Below are 19,778 nucleotides of genomic sequence, written 5' to 3'. Positions count from 1 at the left end.
GCCCCGGGGGCGCTGAGGTAGCCGAGGAGGATCAGCGGTGTGAGGGCTGCAAGGACAGGGCGTGTGCCACGTGAGAAGCGTGTTCAGAGACTGGCTGGGTGGGAGGAGAATGTCCATGAGATTGGCACAGGTCTCGAACATGGGGCGGCTCGGGCAATAGCGCAGCAGAGCCTGATCCTCAGCGGATCGTCCCTCAGGCGTCAGCTCCCAACAGCAGGGAAGGAAGCCTGCGGGGTACCCAGAAGAGGCAAGCGCCGACCTCCCCGGGCTCCGATGCGCAGGCCCAGAGCCCGTCAATCCTAGGCCAGCCCCGCCCTCCGGGATGCGTTTTTCCGGCGGCGCAGGAACTTCCTGCGCGGTTGCTATGGTTCCGAGGGCAGGACTATGGGAGGCTGCCCTGTACGGTAAGTTCTTCGGGGCCTTTCCGGCCGTGCTCTGGTCCCCACTGTCATCACGCTTTGCTTTCTCAGCCAAGATCTCGGGGCTCGGGGCGGAAACGCAGCGGAGATGTATTTTCTTCCGGGGTTGTGGCGCTCGGCTCTCAAGACCTGCAGGTGACAGTGTTGCCCGGTGGTGCGGCCCTCCTTGCCTCGTGCCCCGCCCTTCGTGCTTGAAAAAAAAATGCCGCGAAGCCTTCTCTGAAAGAAAATGCTGGTTCTTTGGTTGTCAGTGCCTTACAAGCCCTGGAGGCGGGGGTGAGGTGGGGATGTGGTCCCTCGCGAAAACCCAGTCAGTGGACAATAGCATTCTTTTTTTCAAATTGGCATTTCCTCGGTGAGGCTGCTAGGTACCCTAGCAACTAGTATTTCTGTTTCTCTGATTGGTTTTGTCATCTTTCTCCACGTGATACTGGAGTTGTATGGACCTTTATCAATGTATTCTTTCGTTACAAACGTCACTGAATCTCATGGTAGAAAACTTGGTTAGACTGTTAAAGCGTAATAAAGGAAGCCAATCTTATCCACAGTCCGATCACCCAGCCGTGACCATTAATCATATTCTGTGATAAATTTCCTTAGATGTTTTTCGTAAAGTTGCATTTTAAAAAATGAGATTAACATTGTTTCATGAACATTCCGCTTTTTAAACTCAGCTTCACACTTTGAAAAATCATTTTCATAGTATTACTCTGTTTTAAAAACAATGCAAACGTATTGTAAGCTGTTGAAAGTTTCAGTAAAACTTGAGCGCAAAATATTCAAATACTCAAAATACCATGATCAAAGACAAACATCACCATGCTCCCTAATGAAGGCAGAGCTGTGGCATGTGTTTGTTTCACTCTTTTATCCTGGCACCTGGAGTAGTGCCTAGCACTTAGTGGATGCTCAATAAACATTGTGAAATAAAGTAATATTTACACCCGGTCATTTTTTCTTTGTATATAATCAATCATTTCATAATGGAGTGTAATATAGCAGCAGTTTTCTACGTGATTTTTTATTTGGCATTTTGTAGTCAGCATTTGCCTATGTCATTAAGATATCTTAAAAATCTGTTTTACTGGCCTCAGCCAGTTCAGTTGACAAAGGCCATTTACCTGGTTGGACAGACTCAGGACAAAGCCCAGATCTTTCCAGGTTTGAGGCTCTTTCTTTCATTTCATAATAATCTCACTGAGGCGTCGGTAAGATGTAGCATAGAATTTCCTGGGTAGATGGGGTGGATCTTTTATTGTTGCTCCATGTTTTGATCAGCTGTTAGTATATTGGCTATCTTTTGACAAAGATCCTGCCCTGGATCAATTCATAGAACGGAGATTCTGGAAGGATAGGCATCCTAAGGTTATTTTCTGAAAGGCATGCTAAGGTTATTTTCTGGAAGGCATCCTATGGTTATTTATTCCAGTGGTGAAAAGCTAGTCAACCTAGCCTGCTGCATTGATTTAGATCATGTAATGAGGAGCTTGCAATATAAAGAAAAATACACTAACTATGAATTCAGGGGCCAAATTACCAACATGCTATTGGAATTAGGGACACAGACAGTTGACAGTAAACAGTATTTATGAAGCAAGCCTGATCTGACTACAAAGGTCTTTGTCTCCCCAAATCCCACTAAAACTGCTTTAGCATGTCTCACATATCTGGGTAAAAATCACATTTCCTGCAAAAAAAAAGTGCCTTTTTAAACACTGTACACAAATAAGCTGAATTCATTTATACTGGCAAGTTCTTTATCATAAAGATATTGTTTGATTTGGGCATGCAGTTCTTCATTAACTTTTACTTCCTGAAAACTTTCCTGGAGGACCTTGGGCCAAGGCTAAAGAGAACTTTCCCTCCAGCCTCAGCTCTACCAGCCTTACTCATTTTACTGTCTGAGTCACTGTGCTTCTCTGGGCCTGCTCTTTGCTCAGTTTTAAGAAGAGAGGTCAGGCTATGTTAGTGGGTGGCACAGGAAGGCAGATCCAGGGAAGGATGTGGTTAAAGAGCCCCTGTTCCCAGTACAGGAACTCCTTTTTTTCCTATTATGTGTAGCTTTATCATTTCTTAAAGAAAGCAGTTTAATTTAACAGAGTGTTAGAAATCACTGCACTACATGACTAGTACTCAGTCTCCTAGAGATGAGAATTGATTAAAGAGTAATGAAATTATAAAAATAAGTAAACTCAGCCATTCTTAGGAGTACCAAAAACTCAAAAGTCTCTAAGCAGATGGCTGGGGAGAATGTCTGATTAATAATAGAGTGCTGTGAAAACTATGTCAAACGCTGCAATCTGATTACTTATTGACAAGGAACCTGAAACTGAAGATGTAATCTTACCAATCATTGAGAACAATTTTGAGAAAAGAATGTTTCAAGGAAGTAATCAGCCACAATCTCATGGTAACAATCTAGTGGAGTAACTATGTCATAATACTAGCTGGTATAGCAACAGTAAGTGCCTAACCACATTCAGCATACAAGAAATATCTCTTCAGTGTCGCTATACCACTGGCATAAGAACTTAAGAGTAGACACTGGCAGACACACGTCTTAAGATCTTATTGAAGGAGTTAAAAATCACTTACCCTGGAATTGTAACTTCATGGAGTCAAAACAATGAAACTAATTAGGTAGATTTTGAAAACTTAGCATTAAATTCCTCATATTCTTTATTTTCAAGGGTCATTTAAAGTTATGAAAATTATTTCTAGAAATGAAATGTACAGCTTGACTTTACTTAGAGTTCTTGTATTACATTTTTTTATCTTCATGCCTGGTAATGGAGTACTTATGACTTTTATATCTTGGGATAGCAAATAGTGACATATTTTTTCAGGCAAGGTCTCATATATGTATGTTGTCACTGCTTTACAGTTTAAGCGTCCAAAAGATCAGTTGTTTCATCTAACAACTCTCTCTTTGCAATTTATTTTCAGGAAAAGAAGAAGAAATGGCAGTAAAGAGGGCAACCATCATTCCACCCAGCCCAAAAGGAATAAGAGAAACCCTATCTTTCAGGATTCTCAAGATACAGAGGTAGCAAGTGTGGTCAGATAGCCTCTATTTCATTCATTGCCTACACTAAATTATCCAATTTGTGCTCCGTGATGAAAAGAAATGTATTATTCCAAGAAACCTTCATAAAAGTTTTCTTTCTTGATTACAGTGGCTTTTGAGCTGGAGCTTTAAATTATGATATAGTATCTCACAGAAAATGGAAAAGAAGCACAGAAAAACTTTGTTAAACATAATCAGGAGGAATTAGCCCCTGTAATTTTGTCCCCTCATATGAGCAGGGAATAGTAGTCTTACTTCCCTTATTTTTATATGGAAAACATATTTTTTAGTACATAGTGATATGTTATTAGGTGGAAGGCAAGTCTTGCTTTCTCAGTGAAAAATTTGGGGCAGTCTCATGATTTTTGCAAAACCTTAATGGTGCTAGAAAAAGAGTTTGAAGTTTTTAATTTTTTATTGATATAGAATAGTTGTACATATTTTGGGGGTGCATGTGATATTTTGATACCTGTATATAATGTGTAATGATCAAATCAGGGTAATTGGGCTACCCATCACCTCAAACATACATCTTTTCTTTGTGTTGGGAACTTATAAATCTTCTCTTCTATTTTGAAATATACAATAAATTATTGTTAACTGTAATTTTCCTACTGTACTGTTGAATTCTATAACTTATTTCTTCTATCTAACTGTATTTTTATACCCCTTAGCCAACTTCTTTTCATCCCCCCTTCCTCTTTTCTAAACCTCTAGTAACCACCATTCTAAGGAGCTTGAATTTTAACTTCAAGGTGCTTCACTTTAATAACTTGTATTCATTAGCATAGTATAGCTTTAATTGAGATATAATTACTAGTAGAGTGTTAAAGGAACCTCGTAAAGTCTTTCTGAGTTAATCCTCTTAGTTAATAACTAAGTATGGCTCACCTTTCCGTTTTTTGAGCAAGATGAGAAAAGATTATCAATCCAGGTCCTCTTCTTGGTACCTACATATACACAGGTATGATTATCCAAGATTGTGGGCAGCTACTTGGATGAGTAAAACATAACTAGATTTAACTTATATAATTTGTTTTGTTAGGTACTGGGGGATTTTTGTGGGATGTATTTGCACATATAGGAATATTTTCTTTCAACCATACATCTTACAAATTACACCACCACTTTCCCTGTAAAAATCCTAGTACATAGATATAAGACTTACAGAAAGTACAAACACAAAGAGCCGAACATTTCTCTACAAGTGTGTCTAACTTGCCAGGAACATTCATTTTACCTTTCAGATTACTGAGTAGTACAAGAAATTAAGAGTGGAAAATTATGTAGATATACACACAAGTGGCTTATCTGGAGCAGGTCTCTGCCTTTTTCTCTTCCCTACTGTATAGAGTAGGAAAAGATTTTGTGCCCTAATGCTACAATTCCAAAGGGGCAGCAGAAATAAGAGAAATGAGAGAAAAACAGAACCAGGAGGCCCCAAATACATTTAAAATTGGAGGTCTATGAATCCTGTTATTTTTCAACTGATAGGAAATCTCCCCTTGTCAGGTTATCATTTTAAGTAATATCAGTTCAGATGACAACTGAGGCATTTTTTTTTTTGAGATAGTCTCACTGGGTCACCCAGGCTGGAGGTGCAGTGGCATGATCTCGGCTCACTGCACCCCCACCTCCCAGGTTCAAGCGATTCTCGTGCCTCAGCCTCCCGAATAGCTGGGATTACAGGCATGCACCACCATGGCCGGCTAGTTTTCGTATTTTTAGTAGAGATGGGGTTTTTCCATGTTGGCCAGGCTGTTCTCGAACTCTGGCCTCAAGTGATCCGCCCACCTTGGCCTCCCAAAGTGCTGGGATTACAGGCATCAGCCACCATGCCCCGGCCTCAGTGAAATTTTTGAAGAACATTTTCTCTTAGGTTCTTAGTAGTTTGGAGTCATTCTCATCACATTTGATCACATACATTCTAAGAGACAGACCTACTTTGGGAAGCATTTTTGGGGATGGAATCATTGTTGAACAACATAATGGTCATTAGATGTGGTTTTAAACCCTATGGCAAAATGGGAACCTTCTGAAATTAGCTTCTACTCAAAGATACATTCAAAATGGAGGAACAAGCTTTTTCAAAGATGGCCTAATCTGTTTTGTACATTTTAAGAAGCCGTGTTCATGGAGCATACTAAACATTCCAAGCACTTTCATATTGCAATTGAATCTTACAATCTCAGTTGTTTTAATGAATTGAATATGTCCACATGTTTTTCTGCAGGTGAGGATTACCTATCAATCTTTTTTTTTCATTTTTGTTTGTTCAAATCCCATTTACTGAATTGAAACAAGATGAGTTGTATAGATTTTTAAATAGTTGTATAGATTCTGTTATAAATTTAATTTTTGAGCTGGAAAATAACTTACAACTCAGTGTCTGTTCTAACTTCATCTTATGAAGGAAACTGAGCTACAAAAAGCATAGATTATTTACCCCATCAGCACAGAGAAGTTAACACATGAATATCATTGCCTTGCTAATTTGGAAAGTGGTTGTAATTCAACAACCTAATTAATTCGGTATTTTACAGTTCATAAGATTCCACAATGTTTCTAGTATTAGAGAATGTGTACACGTCATTTTAAATGCCTTGGAACTTTGGGAGCACGTATTTTAAGTGCCCTCTGATGGATTTGGTTAGGATCATCTGTTTTACTTAAGTTTCTACAGGTGCCTTTGAATAAACATCATATTATTATTCCAGGGATAGACTATGTATTAGGAGTGAATGTTTTGTTGTGGAGGTTCACATAAAGGAAAAGCTGTAAGGCATGGAGGGATGGAATTGAGAGGAAAGCTAGGGCTTGAAAGAAAGTAAAATACTGGGCCGGGCGCGGTGGCTTACGCCTGTAATCCCAGCACTTTGGGAGGCCAAGGCAGGTGGATCATGAGGTCAGGAGTTCAAGACTAGCCTGGCCAATATGGTGAAACCCCATCTCTACTAAAGAAATACAAAAATTAGCCAGGTGTGGTGGCGCGCACCTGTAGTCCCAGCTACTCGGGAGGCTAAGGCAGGAGAATCGCTTGAACCCAGGAGGCGGAGGTTGCAGTGAGCCGAGATCGTGCCACTGGCACTCTAGCACTCTAGCCTGGGCGACAGAGTGAGACTTCCTCTCAAAAAAAAAAAAGAAGAAAGTAAAATACTGGGTTCATCTGCTTTTATCATTAAAAAGTGTTATATAATTTTATATCATAAATACATGCATGAATTTCTGCTCTGTTTTTATGAAGATATTCTGTAACTAATATTCCTCCTCATCTCCTCAGTTCTGTTTATCCTTCATTAGCCTGCTAAGGTTCTCTTTTCACTCCGTAACTAATCTTGTGTCTAGTTTATTTTTCTCTCAAGTACTGTGTCTTTTCCCTCTCTTTTAAATCCAAACTGTAATCTACATTCACTCCCTTTTGTTTCTCACCTCCGTTTGTGCAACTGCTCAGTAAACCTTAGCTCCTCCATCCCCTCCCTACTCCTTTGCTGTAACATATGTCAGGAAACATCTGAGACTTCCTAATTGCATTAACAAATATTTACTGAGCACCTACCATTTGCCAGTCATTGTCCTGGGTGCCTGGCATCAACTTAGTGTCTCTGTCATTTCCTCAATGACTCCTTTCTATTCTACCTCTGGGTGTATCAAATGTATCCCTTTCTTTACATTTCCACCGTCCTAATTCAGGCTTGCATTGCCTCTTGCTTGATACATTGCAAAATTTCCCAGTGGTTTTTGTGGTCTCATCCACCCCCTATTTCATTAATCCATTAAAATGCTCTTCCTAAATATAGATCTGAGCATTTATCTTATGCTCAAATACCTGTTTGTACAGACTTCTTAGAGTGACATTCAAGGCCCCTGATAACCTAGCCATATCTTCTCTTGCACATTTTGGCTCTCACTAACTCTTCTCTGGGAGATACCAGCCACATCATCTGTGGCTTTGTCTCCTCAAGAACTCTTCTTCAGCTTGCTTGTGCTCTTATTGCTCTCTCCATTTGTCACACCCTTCCTATTAATATTCTCTGTATCTTTGAAGGCCTAGCTCAGATGCATTTCATTTTAAGAAGCCTCCTCTATTTCCCCAGTCAGCATTCATTGCTACATTCTTGTAATTGCAATAGCTTGATGCTGTCATTCTCAGAGTACTGTATGCTACTTGATTAGGCTCAAGAATTACCTGTTGAATCCCTAAGTAGCCCAGGCAAAGTGCTTCCTTATACATTGTATAATAGACATACGAATATTTGTTTAGATACTGCTTGGGCATCAGAACAATCTGTGCCTACTTGACAGCCTCTCAGAGGTTGGGCCCCAGCATGTGCACATGAGTCAAAGTGTCAAAAAGCCACAGGGGTGATTTTGATGCCTATTCTGAAACAGAATGTATTATAGCAAATCCCTGCTGGCCTCAAAGTTTCTTTGGTTACAGGTAAGTATGCAGATTTCTTTATGGCCCAAACTAACCTAAATCCTGCTTTTTCACACAGACCTGGACCCCAGGATTTTTGTAAAGTGCCTTTGTGAATTTTGCATAATGAGATACCCTACTTTAGAGTCTTCATAAATATAATTTTATTTTGCTATGTGTGTGAATTTGCAAGGGCTCTATCCTTCATTTGCCTTGCACAGATATCAGCCCTAAACCTATATTGAAAATTCAGACAAAAAAGAATGAGCTTTGTAACTGTCAGATACGATAAGCATTCTGGTAAGACATTTGTATGAGGATTTAGGAGGATGGTGAAGATGTTTTATATATTATGAGTCTTTCCAAATACTGAAGTGCTTAAAATCTCATTTATTCTCTGATAAAAGAATTTGCACTTTGGGAGGCTGAAGCAGGAGGATCCCTTGAGCCCAGGAGTTCAAGGCCACAGTGAGCTGCAATTGCATCACAGCAATCCAGCCTGGGTGATGGAGCGAGAGCTTGTCTCTAAAAAAATAATAAAATAAAGTGTATTAAGGTTAATGCTTCTGTACTAAGATAGCAGTTTCAAGTGTCAAAACCATACACCATCAAGAGGCAAATTTTCCTCTCAATCATTCTGACAAACGGTCCATTAAGTGGGATATCTCACATGAAACAGATTCACAGGGTAAGTGTGATAAAGCCCAGGTTGCATAATATAGGCTATGTTTATTAAATAAACAGAATTATTAGCCTAGAAAATGCTAGTGTATTGACTTTTTAGATGCGCTTTACTAGGCTAAAGGAGGTTAAACCCTCTTCCCAAAATCTCAGTTATGGAATCACAGTGCTTTTTAAGTCTTTGCTTTGAAGTCAGAAGTAACTGAATCCATAAGCAGGAGATTTTACTTGGTTTTGTAGTAGCATTCTTTAGTTTGCCTACTTACAAATAAAATGTTTGTTTTTCACAAAAGAAATATATTTGTAGTAGATGAGTTAGAAAGTGAAGATACAGGCCGGGCGCGGTGGCTCATGCCTGTAATCCCAGCACTTTGGGAGGCCGAGGCGGGCAGATCACAAGGTCAGGAGATCAAGACCATCCTGGCTAACATGGTGAAACCCCATCTCTACTAAAAATACAAGAAAAAAATTAGCTGGGTGTGGCGGCATGCGCCTGTAGTCCCAGCTACTCGGGAGGCTGAGGCAGGAGAATGGCATGAACCCGGGAGGCAGAGCTTACAGTGAGCTGAGATCGTGCCACTGCACTCCAGCCTAGGTGACAGAGCGAGACTCCGTCTCAAAAAAATAAAAAATAAATAAATAAATAAAAATTTAAAAAAAGAAAGTGAAGATACAAAACTAAAATTAAAAAAAAAATTATTTAAAGTCCCAACTCTATATATGTGAACTCAGAATATCTGAGACAGGTCTCAATATGGAAAGTTTATTTTGCCAAGGTTAAGCACGCACCTGTGACACAGCCTCAGGAGGTCCTGACAATGTGCTCAAGGTGGTCGGGGTATAGCTTGCTTTTATACATTTTAGGGAGATGGAAGACACCAATCCATATGTGTATGATGTACATTGGTTCAGTCTGGAAAGACGAGACAATTTGAAGCTGGGGCTTCCAGGTCATAGGTAGATAAGAGACAAGAGGTTGCAATCTTTTGAGTCCTTGATCTGCCTTTCACTGAATATACAATTTAGTCTGGCTCAGTGAATCTGCATTTTTATACAAACAATAGGGTAGAGGGAGTAATCAGATATGCATTTGTCTCAGGTGAGCAGAGGGGTGACTTTCTGTCTGACACCTGTGAAGATAAGTTATCAGTTTACATTGCCAGGGTAAAATTCAACAGAACTGTTTTAGGGTAAAGATCTTGAGGCCCACAAGGAATTTCTTTGTGGGCAAATTGTGAGAAAGGTATGTCGCTTTAAAAAAAATCTTTATAGCTATCTGATTTAGGAATAAAATGGGAAGTGGGTTTGCCTGATGTAGTTCCTTTGGCTTTGTCTTTAGTGAAAATGTTTTTCACTAATTTTCCCTTGGCCTAATGATTTTAGGGCCCTGAGATTTATTTTCCTTTCACATTTTCCCCACTTTCTTTCTTAAATCTTTTGGAGAAAGCATTTTAGAAGAAAATGAATCTCTGGTCTCAGATTTTGTTTGATCTCTTGTCGCAAAGATGGTTTATTTCTAGATGGGTAGGTCACACATTATTAGGAAACCTTATTTTTAGCAGGTTGTGAAGTATCATGTTCTATGACAAAAAAGTAGGGGGAGGAAGAGAGAAAGAAAACAACAAACAAAAAGATGGGGAACAATCCTGGAAAATCAATATAGGCCATATTACTCTGAAGTCCATACATCAGTAGGCAGGTATGAAAGTGTTTTATGTATGTAAATAGGTTGCTGTTATTTTTTTCTGAAGCTGAAGTTGTCTAGCTTCAGTTCACAGGGTTTTAAGAAAGCGCAGCTTAATTTTTGTTGATTTCAAATCAGGAAAAATGGAAAAAGGGAAAGGAAAGAAAGAAAAAAAATGAAAACATTATTTTTGGAGGCTTGTAGCCAGGAAAAATTTTAGAATCCAGTCTAAACTAGAAAATAAGAAAAATTTAAAAAACATTAGGCAAGACTAGAATCTAACAACCGGTGTACTGTAGTTCATTTTGAAACATGTTTTTTCTCTCTCCAAGCCCCATTTTCACTAAAGACAAATCATAGGACAAATTTATGTGTAAAATAAGCATTAGTTTTATTATACTTTGCCTGAGTATTTGTATAAAGTCAGCAAGAATAACTATTTGCCATGCACACTCTTTTGTTTTTAAATTGGCTTTGCTGGAACTTTATTCCATAAGGAATCTCAGATTACACTTCAACGCCTTGAGCTCAGCCATGGATTTATCTGTGCCTGTAAATACCCACATTAATTGGGTAAATTACTTACTGAGGTCCCAAGATAACCTGGGACTCCTTGGGCCTGTCAGAAAGTGCCATTCTTTACTTATCACAGGTCAGGAACCTGTACACAGACTGTGTAGACAATATATGAGGCCAGCTTTCTCAAGGGGATTTTATTGGCTCTATAAGTCAACTTTGATTATGTAAAGTAATCTGTTTGGATCTGCCATTCCAATCAAAGCCTCAGTAAAATCAGTGTCTTCAATTGTGTCCTGTTACAAAAGAAAACAGAGTCTTATCAATTTTTTGCAAATAACTACACTACCATAAACTATGTATACTTGTAAATAGTTTTCAAATTCTGGAGAAATCAGGTAGAAATATGCTTCAGATTTTTCTCACAGTAACATAGTTAACCCAATATTAAAAGCTGTAAAATAGCTCAAAGAAAAATGGTTTTCTGGACTCAGAAACAAAAGTTAGAAACAATGTTACAAATTCAGAAACAAAAGTTTCTGAGTTTCAAACAATGTTTCAAAGTCACAAAAAGATTATTTCAGTTTTCCATTAGTTTCATCTGTGTAATTAACTCCTGTTCTGCTCAATGTTTATGAACACATTAGCTCTATGGGAGTCTTGGAAGTTTTTCCTCTATTCTAGTATCACAATCTCCAAAGTTATCAGAAGCCTGCATTCAAGAGCACCTGTCAGAGTCCTATAGCTGATTATAAAACCACCTTTTGAAAGTGATAAAAGTAAAACAGCTGTGAATGACAAGAGTCTTAGAACAGTCATAAAGACATAATCGACAAGGAAATTTGGTTACTTCTGTGGCTTACAACTATTTTACATAATCATTATTACTACTGATAACATATACCAGAGGTTCCCAATCCCTGGGCCTCTTAGGAACCAGGCCGCACAGCAGGAGGTGAGTGGTGGGCAAGCGAGAAATACTGCCTGAGCTCTGCCTCCTGTCAGATCAGCAGCAGCATTAGATTCTCATAGGAGCGCAAACTCTATTGTAAACTGTACATGTGAGGGATCTAGGCTGTGTGTTCCTTATGAGAATCTAATACCTAATGATCTGAGGTGGAACAGTTTCATCCTGAAACCATCCCTTCCTTCCCCCATCTGTGGAAAAATTGTCTTCCACAAAACCGGTCCCAAGTGCCAAAAAGGTTAGGGACTGCTGACATGTACCAAGACATATCAGAATCACAGGAATTTCATACAATTCTGAAACACATACTAATAACACATTTATATAAATATAATCCAAAGAAGGTTAAAGCCATTTTATATTTGACAATACTTCTTGTATGATTGTATTATATCAAATAACCCGAATATGTCTCTTTTGGATGTCAGGGGATCTAATATTAAAAGATTAATGAGGACCAAATTTATAATTTTATTTTGGAAAGTTTGTCAACTAGAAAAAGTTAAAAATACTTGATATCACAAAATAGGATCAAAGGTCATTGTAAAATAAGTCATTCATTTAGCCGAGTGATAGATTTCAAAGAAAGACAAAAGTTTTTATTTTTTTGAGAGAGGAGACTTAATTTCCCAAACAATAAGCTTTAATAAAGACAGCATGAGGCCCATTAAATCTGTCTTTTAAATTTTTCCAAACAAATTTATTAAGTTTTGGTCATTTTGACCATAACATATAATTTCAATAAACTTTTTCATAACCTTTATTTTTCTTTAATTAAGAAATGGGTTAATGCTCCAAGAAAACCTTGTTACTCTGACATCGGGGCCCAGATGCTGGTCTTGCATCAGTGTGCCTTCAATATTAATAGTTAATTTATAGAGAAACTTAACTAATTTTATCTCTCAAAATTGGCCGTTACAATCTCACATACCCACCTCTTCCATGATAGTCCCTGGGCCTTGAGGAATTTAATAGTTTTAATTTCTGGCCTTGTGCCTTATGAACACAGTGTATTTTGATTGGCATCTTCTACTGGGTCTGAAGATAAGGCTTTAACTGCTGTCATTGTTTAAGATTTAGCAAAACTTGGTGTTCTTTTTATATCCAGGAGTCAACGCCCTATAACTTAAAGGCACAAGGACTTTAAAAGCAAGAAAGTTACATGGATGTAGTAACCTTGATTTAAAAAAAAAATTAACTTCAGTTTTTTTCTAAGCAAATTAAAACTTAATAACAATGGCATAGGAGTTATTTTGATAAAATGTAAAATTTGTTAGACCAGTTACCAAAAAAAAAAACCTCCTGCAGTACAATTGATATTCCCTATGGAAAGTCCATTTAGGTAAGCTGCAAATCAAAACTAATGAAAATGATACTTGAATTAGTTAGACATAGGCAGAATGTTTCCTGGGTAATAAATGAAAATTTTCGGATTCATAGAAGAATTTAAAGCCAAGAGCACAGAATGTTATGTTGGAAGAAAACATTTTCTTTAGACCTTTAAGATAAAACATTTTTAGCATCAGGCTATGATAAACAGTTGGAACCTGAGGAGAAAAATTACAGAAGCTGAAAATGAGTAGAAGGAGAGGGTTATTATCTCAGGCCTTTTCAAGGGGGAGAGAAAGCTGAAAATACAAGATAATAAAAGTTGAAAATTGGGTTAAACAAATTAAAATCCATTGTAATTTTATTTAGAGTAAATCAATACCTTAAGAAAATTTTGTTGTTCTAACCGATTCTTTAGTGTATATGTTTTTTAAAAAATCAAAACCCAATCTGTAAAAGACTATTATAAAAAATTTCCCTTTAATTATAGACAACTTGATACAAATCATTAATGAGATGCTTGGACTTCCTGTTTTATCCCAGACATCTTTCTTTCTTAAATAACCAGTTATTTTAGGACAGAAATTTACCATACAAGATTTTTTCTCATATAAAATTATTTTCCTTTTAACGTTTCTTGCCAAAAATACCCCTTTATATTTATAAAGAGGTAAATATATAGTATGTAAAGAAAGAGACATTTCTTTACATTGTTCTTATTTACTGGTTACTTTCACCTTGTTTCATAAATAGCTTTTAAGTAACCTTTGAATTAGACAAAAATTATTTTCTTTTAAATAAGAAAATATTTTTTAGAAAAATATTTTCCTATAATGTTTTAAAAATTAGAAATCATCCAGACCTTTAATGAGTATTTATTATTTAACTTAATATAACTTTAGATTTTAAATTATATGACAAGTTTTTTTACAGGCATTTATTCTATTACATTTACCTAATTAATTTTTTAAATGGTTTACTCAGATGAAAGCTGTGAATGTCATCATTTAGTTATTTCTCTGTTAACAATTTTTATAGCCTATAAATTTAGGTTTTTCTAAGAACCTGAAGTATAAAGACTTCTGATATAGAATGACATATCATTATTGTTAATGGCTGATGAGATTCTGTTGTATGAATGCATGCACTATAATTTAAGTACTTCTTTGTTTTTAAACATTTAGTTGTTTCTGATTTTCAGCTAATAAAAATATTGATAGTATAAAAATGTCTTAATGAGCATTTCTATTTATATCTGTACACAATTGAGTTTAAAAACTTTTAAAATGAAACAAATTAAAGGTAGATGTATTTTTTCTTAATAATTATTCTAAAGAAATCCCTTCTAGCCTATGAATTTTTAATGTACACAGCATAGCATCACCCTAGTGTTGCACTACAGTGTAAAATCAATATGTTCTCATTGGAGATGAAAATTTGATTCATCAAAAATGATTTCTTGTTCTTACCTTATTTTTCAGGCAGTACCTGTAACAAAAAAAAAAAAAAACAAAGAAAGCCAACTAGGAGGAACCAAAGTGTGGGCTGTGGGTTTCTTATCCAATGTAATAGCTTACTTAATTTTGGAATATTCATAACTTCATTACTTTGTGACAGTGGGCGTTCTATATTTTTATACTCAGGCCTAGGAAAATTTTTTTTTAATTTTCTTTTTGAATTGGCCTTGACATTTAATCCTTAAATCAATTTGATTGCTATTGCTAACTCTCACATCTGGCTTCATTTGACCCCTTCTATCTCTTTTCCTGCACAAGTTCTTTTAACATGTTTCTGGTTGGATAAAGATGAGCATAGGTTGTCTCTTGGTACCTGTGGGCAGTGTACTGTGTGACCTAAGTTGAACAGCTGCAAATGACCTATGGACTATGACCATTCTTGGTTTAAGTCTTACTAATGTTACCTTTGGAAAAAACTTACTTAGAAGAAATATAATACCAGCATTGTTAAATATTGTAATTTGAATAAGAGTCCTTGCCATTACCTTCTTCTTTTGGGAATTGTAACATTGGAAGGCAGGAAATTCTTGGAAACAACTGTTTACAGGGATCCCTGAGTAGCTTCTCCAACATAAAAAAGACACTGAATCATGTTAGTTTAATGAAAAAAAAAGAAGATCTTAAGAGGAAAATACACACCCTATTAAATCCATAAGTATATAAGAACAATGAATGCTAGTCATAAAATGCTAATAAGTAACATATAACTTTAACTAAAAGTATGTCAAATGCCTTTCAGGATATGTACGTAGCACTGAATTGATATAGGAAGAACATACATGTCCACTATCAGGATATGTGTACAAAATCATTGTTTATTTGTATCTATGTGTATATCCATGTATGTATAAATGTATGTGTCTTATTTGCTTCATTGTAACTTTTACCCATAGTCCAGCTTACTTGTTATGGTCATTATTTCTACTACATCCTTAGCATTAATTGATACTTCAGGTGGAGGATGAGCACTTACTTCTCTGATGCAGTTATTGGAATAAATCGTACAAGCAAGGGTAGAGAATGTGTGAAGGGATTTGGAATTGGAAGGCTTATGTTTGAATCCTCACCCTGCCACTTCGTAGCTATGTGACTTTGGACAAGGCAGTGATCTGTTTCCTCATCTGTAAAATGGGGGCTGTTAATCCCAACTTAATTAAAGGGTTGTTGTGAGGATAGAATGAACTATCTTAAATGGCTCTACTTTGTAAAAACCATTAAGCCCATTATAGAGTTTTATGCTGCTATTCTCCAAGCCAAGTAGGAAAAATATTGTAATAGCATAATAGCAATCCCCTTTCTTTTTCCTTCCAGTTTTCATGGAGTGATAATGAAAGGAGCAGCAGCCGCATTAATACCCCAGAGAGAGCAAGTGGAGCAGAAGGCAACTTAAACCAGATTGTTACTGAACCTGATGCAAACATTCCCCAGTTCTTGCATGAGGGGTATGTACCATGCCAAGGTCTTTACTCCCATATCAACCAGATCTTGAAGGAGGCTCACTTCAACAGCCTGCAGCAGCGAGGACAAGCTCCAACATGATGAATTAGGACTTCCTTATTCCAACCTAAACTGTGTTTATAAAAGCAATTGCATACACACCAAAAAAAGTCTATTGGTTTTTAAGTCTACATTTTAAGTAACAAGTTAATGGGCAGTTGTTTAATTGGGGTTTTACTGCACTGTTGCAATTTTAAAGGGGCTGTGAAGAAATGTTTATGAAATTTTTATTTTTATTTTTATTTTACTCTTTCTACGTGGAGTTTTCAAGTTGAGTGTCAAATTTATGTTAACGTAGCAATATGAGGAAACTTCTCCTGTGCATTGAAGCCATACGTCCAATTCAGATTGATTTCCAGATCTGTCAGTTAGAAACTCTGTGTTAAACATCTTTTTAAAATACAAGTAAGTCTTCATTTTTAAAAATACAATAGCCTAGTAAAGAGGTATGTAGCTTTCATTTAAAAAACAAACAAAAAATCCACACTCAAAAAACCATAAGTTAGTATTCCCAAATATGCAAAGCCAGATTCAGTGTTGCACTGAAATGAACTGCCATACTCCCCTCAGAAGGTAGATGTTCTGTTGAAATTGCTCTCTAGTTGTAATGGCAACAATCAGACCCAGTTTAGACTATGAACATGAAAATCTCTCTCTAATAACTGTCTCTACACTTTGTATTTCCAGGGAGAATGTTTCTAAGGCTCTTGTATACTTAGATACCTTCTGTATCATTTATCCTCTAGAGTGTGCACTTCAGACTTAGTAGGAAACACTGCACAATTCTGTCAGATAAGAAATATGTAATAACATTTTGTCTTAAACAAAAATTTATTACATTAGCGTATTATGTGATCTCATAATTCCATCTATTATGTATAGAGTTAATGTTAATACAGTGTAAGCTACTAAACTGATGTTTAAAGTAACAAGAATTGTGGAAGTGGGTTGGACAACTGTCCACTTTATGCTACATAGACCCTTTCACAGAGATTAGGGGGCTAGCTTCCATTATTAAAATTGCAAAGATTCACATGGCTTAGAAACAATAAGGTGAGATGCCATTAGAAGAAACAGGCCGTATTATTTATTTAGAGATGGGGGGGGTCCCCATGTTTTAGTCATACTAAAGAGCCAACCAAATTTGAATGGGGAATTCATAGATGTGCTTCCTCAGTGGTGAGCTGTGTGAACAAAGGACCAGGATGCATCAGGTTATCTGCCCTGGACTATGCAAGGGGTACAACCTGTTGCTAGATTTAAACAAAAATGCGTTAGAGTCTAACAGTCCTCTCCTCCCTGGTCATATTATCTTTTCCACTATATTTGGAGGTCCACAGAGTGGAAACTAGCAGATCTGAGAACTATGGATAGCTCTACAAAGAGGTGTTTGCCAATTGGCAAGGTTTGGAAAAGACGTAAGGTTACAGTTTTACTGAAAGAAGAATGAGATTTTATTAAATGACAGAATTAACATATGAAAATGAACACTATCCTAGGAAAAGAATACATACACACACACACACACACACACACACACGTTTTCATGGTTGTTTCCTTGAATATGGGTAGGATTTTAAGGAAGATACTTGTAGTATAATTTTAGTGTTATGGGGAAAAAATTACAGCACCACATTGGCCCCAAACTTAGGGAGTAGGCATGAGTCAATTATTTCTCAATTAGATGGTTTGAGTAAGAACATTTTTTTCTATGGCCAGTGCTTCCAAAGTCAATACCAGATGTATGGTGAGAAGAAATTTGAATTCTAAAAGGTTTTATGGCGGAAAATAGAGAAAGGATACCTAGCCACCAGTTTCTCTAACAATAAAGTGAGCAACTAAATACTAAAGAAGATGAGATATTTGAATTTTCAACCCACATGTACACAACAGGATTCAGAAATACCCAGGAAGAATTCTGCATGCTTAAATACACAGCATCCTACTGAAAGAAAGTGTCTATTAAAAACACAGTGTAGTTGAACAGCTGAGAAAGCAAATTTCCATTCATTCCCCCTATTTAAAGATATGAAAGATAAAGCTATCACCATGACAAAGCATTATTTTTTCAAAGTAAAAAAAAAAATAATAATAATAATAAAGCAATTACATACACACAGAAAAAGTGTTGGCTTTTCAATCTCTATAAGACTTTTCAGTACTTAGTTGAACTAAGTAAGCACAATCTTATTCCAGAGTGGTCAGTGTAAATCTCTTGTCCTAGTAAATACAATATGCAATCTCTGTCCTGTCTTTTGCAGATTGTGTAAACCTGTTTATGTCATAAACTGGTTTATGTCCTTTGGTCCTGAAATAAAACTCAATACTTCACAGCAGGGAAGGAACAAGCTGTTTAAAACTAATTATCTCTGCTATGAAGGAGAAGTATTTTCAAGGAATATCAGAAGAAAGTAGAAAGTGAGAGGAGGTTCCAGCTGGGCTTCCTGGGTCGAGTAGGGGCTCAGAAAGCTGTGAAACTCACTCATTTCCTGCATCCGGACTTACTTTGGTCCTGGATGAATAATATTGAAGATATATGCTTAAAACATTCCTAACATCAGAATTTGTGCCTGTGTTTTCTTCCCCAAGAAAGCTATAAACAGTGAAAATTTTGTTGTAAGCTTCCCTGTATCCTCTCTCCCTCTGTCCCTTCCCCCTCCCCTGAAACTAAAAGGAATGTTAAAAGCCCACTTTTCTGTGACCAGCAGACCTTATCTATGCTCCCAATTCCAATTCCTTGTAAACACAATTTGTAAAATCCCGTGAGATCCTGTCTCCTTTGCCATCCCGCTGCAAGGTTATAAGTAGATAAAACTTAAGTTACAATTCCGGTTTTCCTCAAGATCTGAGACATGTTAATTGTCTTTGTTTCTCCCTCTGGTAACATCTTCCCACCGCACGTATTTCCTGCCTTAAAGAGTTTAAAAGGTGATAAAAAAATCTAACACTGGCTACCCCACTCGGGACCCCTTCCACGCTGTGGAAGCTTTGTACTGTCACTCTGCTTAATAAAGCCTACAGCTTTTTTTCTCTCGGTCTGATCTGTGTGTCTCTCTTTGGCGTGGCTAAGGCAAGAACCTTTGGCGTTACAAAGGACTTCTCTGGATTTTTTTTTTTTCAAAATTTGGAGTTTGAAAAAAGGGAGCCAGATTAGTTTAAGAGGTGAAATTAGACCCTGTTATATATTTTAAATGAGAATATAAAGCAAGGGCAGAATGCTGCACCAATAATGAGGTGTGGTGGTGCTTGGGGAAAGAAACTGCCCTTAAATTCAAACCCACCCTGTGCCACACTCTGTGCGAGTTACTCATTAACCCCTGAGGTAGGTGGTGTGGGCTCTCCATTTCATAGGTGAGGAGTGGGAGGCTGACAGTAAGTTATCCGTATGACTACATACAATTCTGAGAAAACTGAGAGTGGTTAATGATTTGCTAAAAGAAACACAGTGGCCAAGCAGCAGTGCCAGGGTATTTCTGCTTTTATAGTGAAGACCAGGGCTGCCAGGACACATTTTCTCTAGGGAATAGTTCTCTGTTTACATAACCAAAGAAACAGTAGAATGAAACAAATTTACTCTAAGCTCTTCATCAGAGTCTAGATGTTGAATGATTTTCTAAATTCATTTCTTTTTATATAGCAGCATTTTCAAAGGAATGCTCTGTAATATTGTCACTTAAATCCCTA

The 19,778-nt window shown here is 37.1% G+C and overlaps 1 protein-coding gene across 5 annotated transcripts; it reads left to right on the top strand.

The window, feature by feature from the left end:
• The first annotated feature begins 301 nt into the window (after nucleotides 1–301).
• VCF2 (VCP nuclear cofactor family member 2) lies at nucleotides 302–19,128 on the top strand. Of its 5 annotated transcripts, none has more exons than XM_054544635.2 (3): nucleotides 302–404; nucleotides 3,366–3,465; nucleotides 15,909–19,128. In XM_054544635.2, exons 1-3 carry the CDS (start codon nucleotides 385–387, stop codon nucleotides 16,134–16,136), a joined length of 348 nt encoding a protein of 115 aa, XP_054400610.1. In that variant the 5' UTR covers nucleotides 302–384; the 3' UTR covers nucleotides 16,137–19,128. The 5 variants fall into 5 exon arrangements, with proteins under 5 accessions (XP_054400610.1, XP_009233176.1, XP_009233173.1 ...); XM_009234901.4 differs by having other exon boundaries at nucleotides 356–554; XM_009234898.3 differs by lacking the exon at nucleotides 302–404 and adding an exon at nucleotides 413–774.
• Nucleotides 19,129–19,778: the final 650 nt, after the last annotated feature.

The sequence above is a fragment of the Pongo abelii genome, chromosome X, assembly GCF_028885655.2.
Source record: "Pongo abelii isolate AG06213 chromosome X, NHGRI_mPonAbe1-v2.0_pri, whole genome shotgun sequence".
Lineage (NCBI taxonomy): Eukaryota > Metazoa > Chordata > Mammalia > Primates > Hominidae > Pongo > Pongo abelii.
Note: the sequence above shows the minus strand (reverse complement) of the source record. Positions and strands in the feature narration are given on the sequence as shown.

What these genes read in the sequence shown, in the direction of transcription:
- VCF2 (XM_009234898.3), top strand. Translation starts at nt 707, where the DNA reads ATGTGGTCCCTCGCGAAAACCCAGTCAGTGGACAATAGCATTCTTTTT. An exon ending in TTCAAATTGGCATTTCCTCG is followed by an intron (nt 775 to 3,365) that starts GTGAGGCTGCTA and finishes ATTTATTTTCAG; the next exon opens with GAAAAGAAGAAGAAATGGCA. An exon ending in AGGATTCTCAAGATACAGAG is followed by an intron (nt 3,466 to 15,908) that starts GTAGCAAGTGTG and finishes TTTTCCTTCCAG; the next exon opens with TTTTCATGGAGTGATAATGA.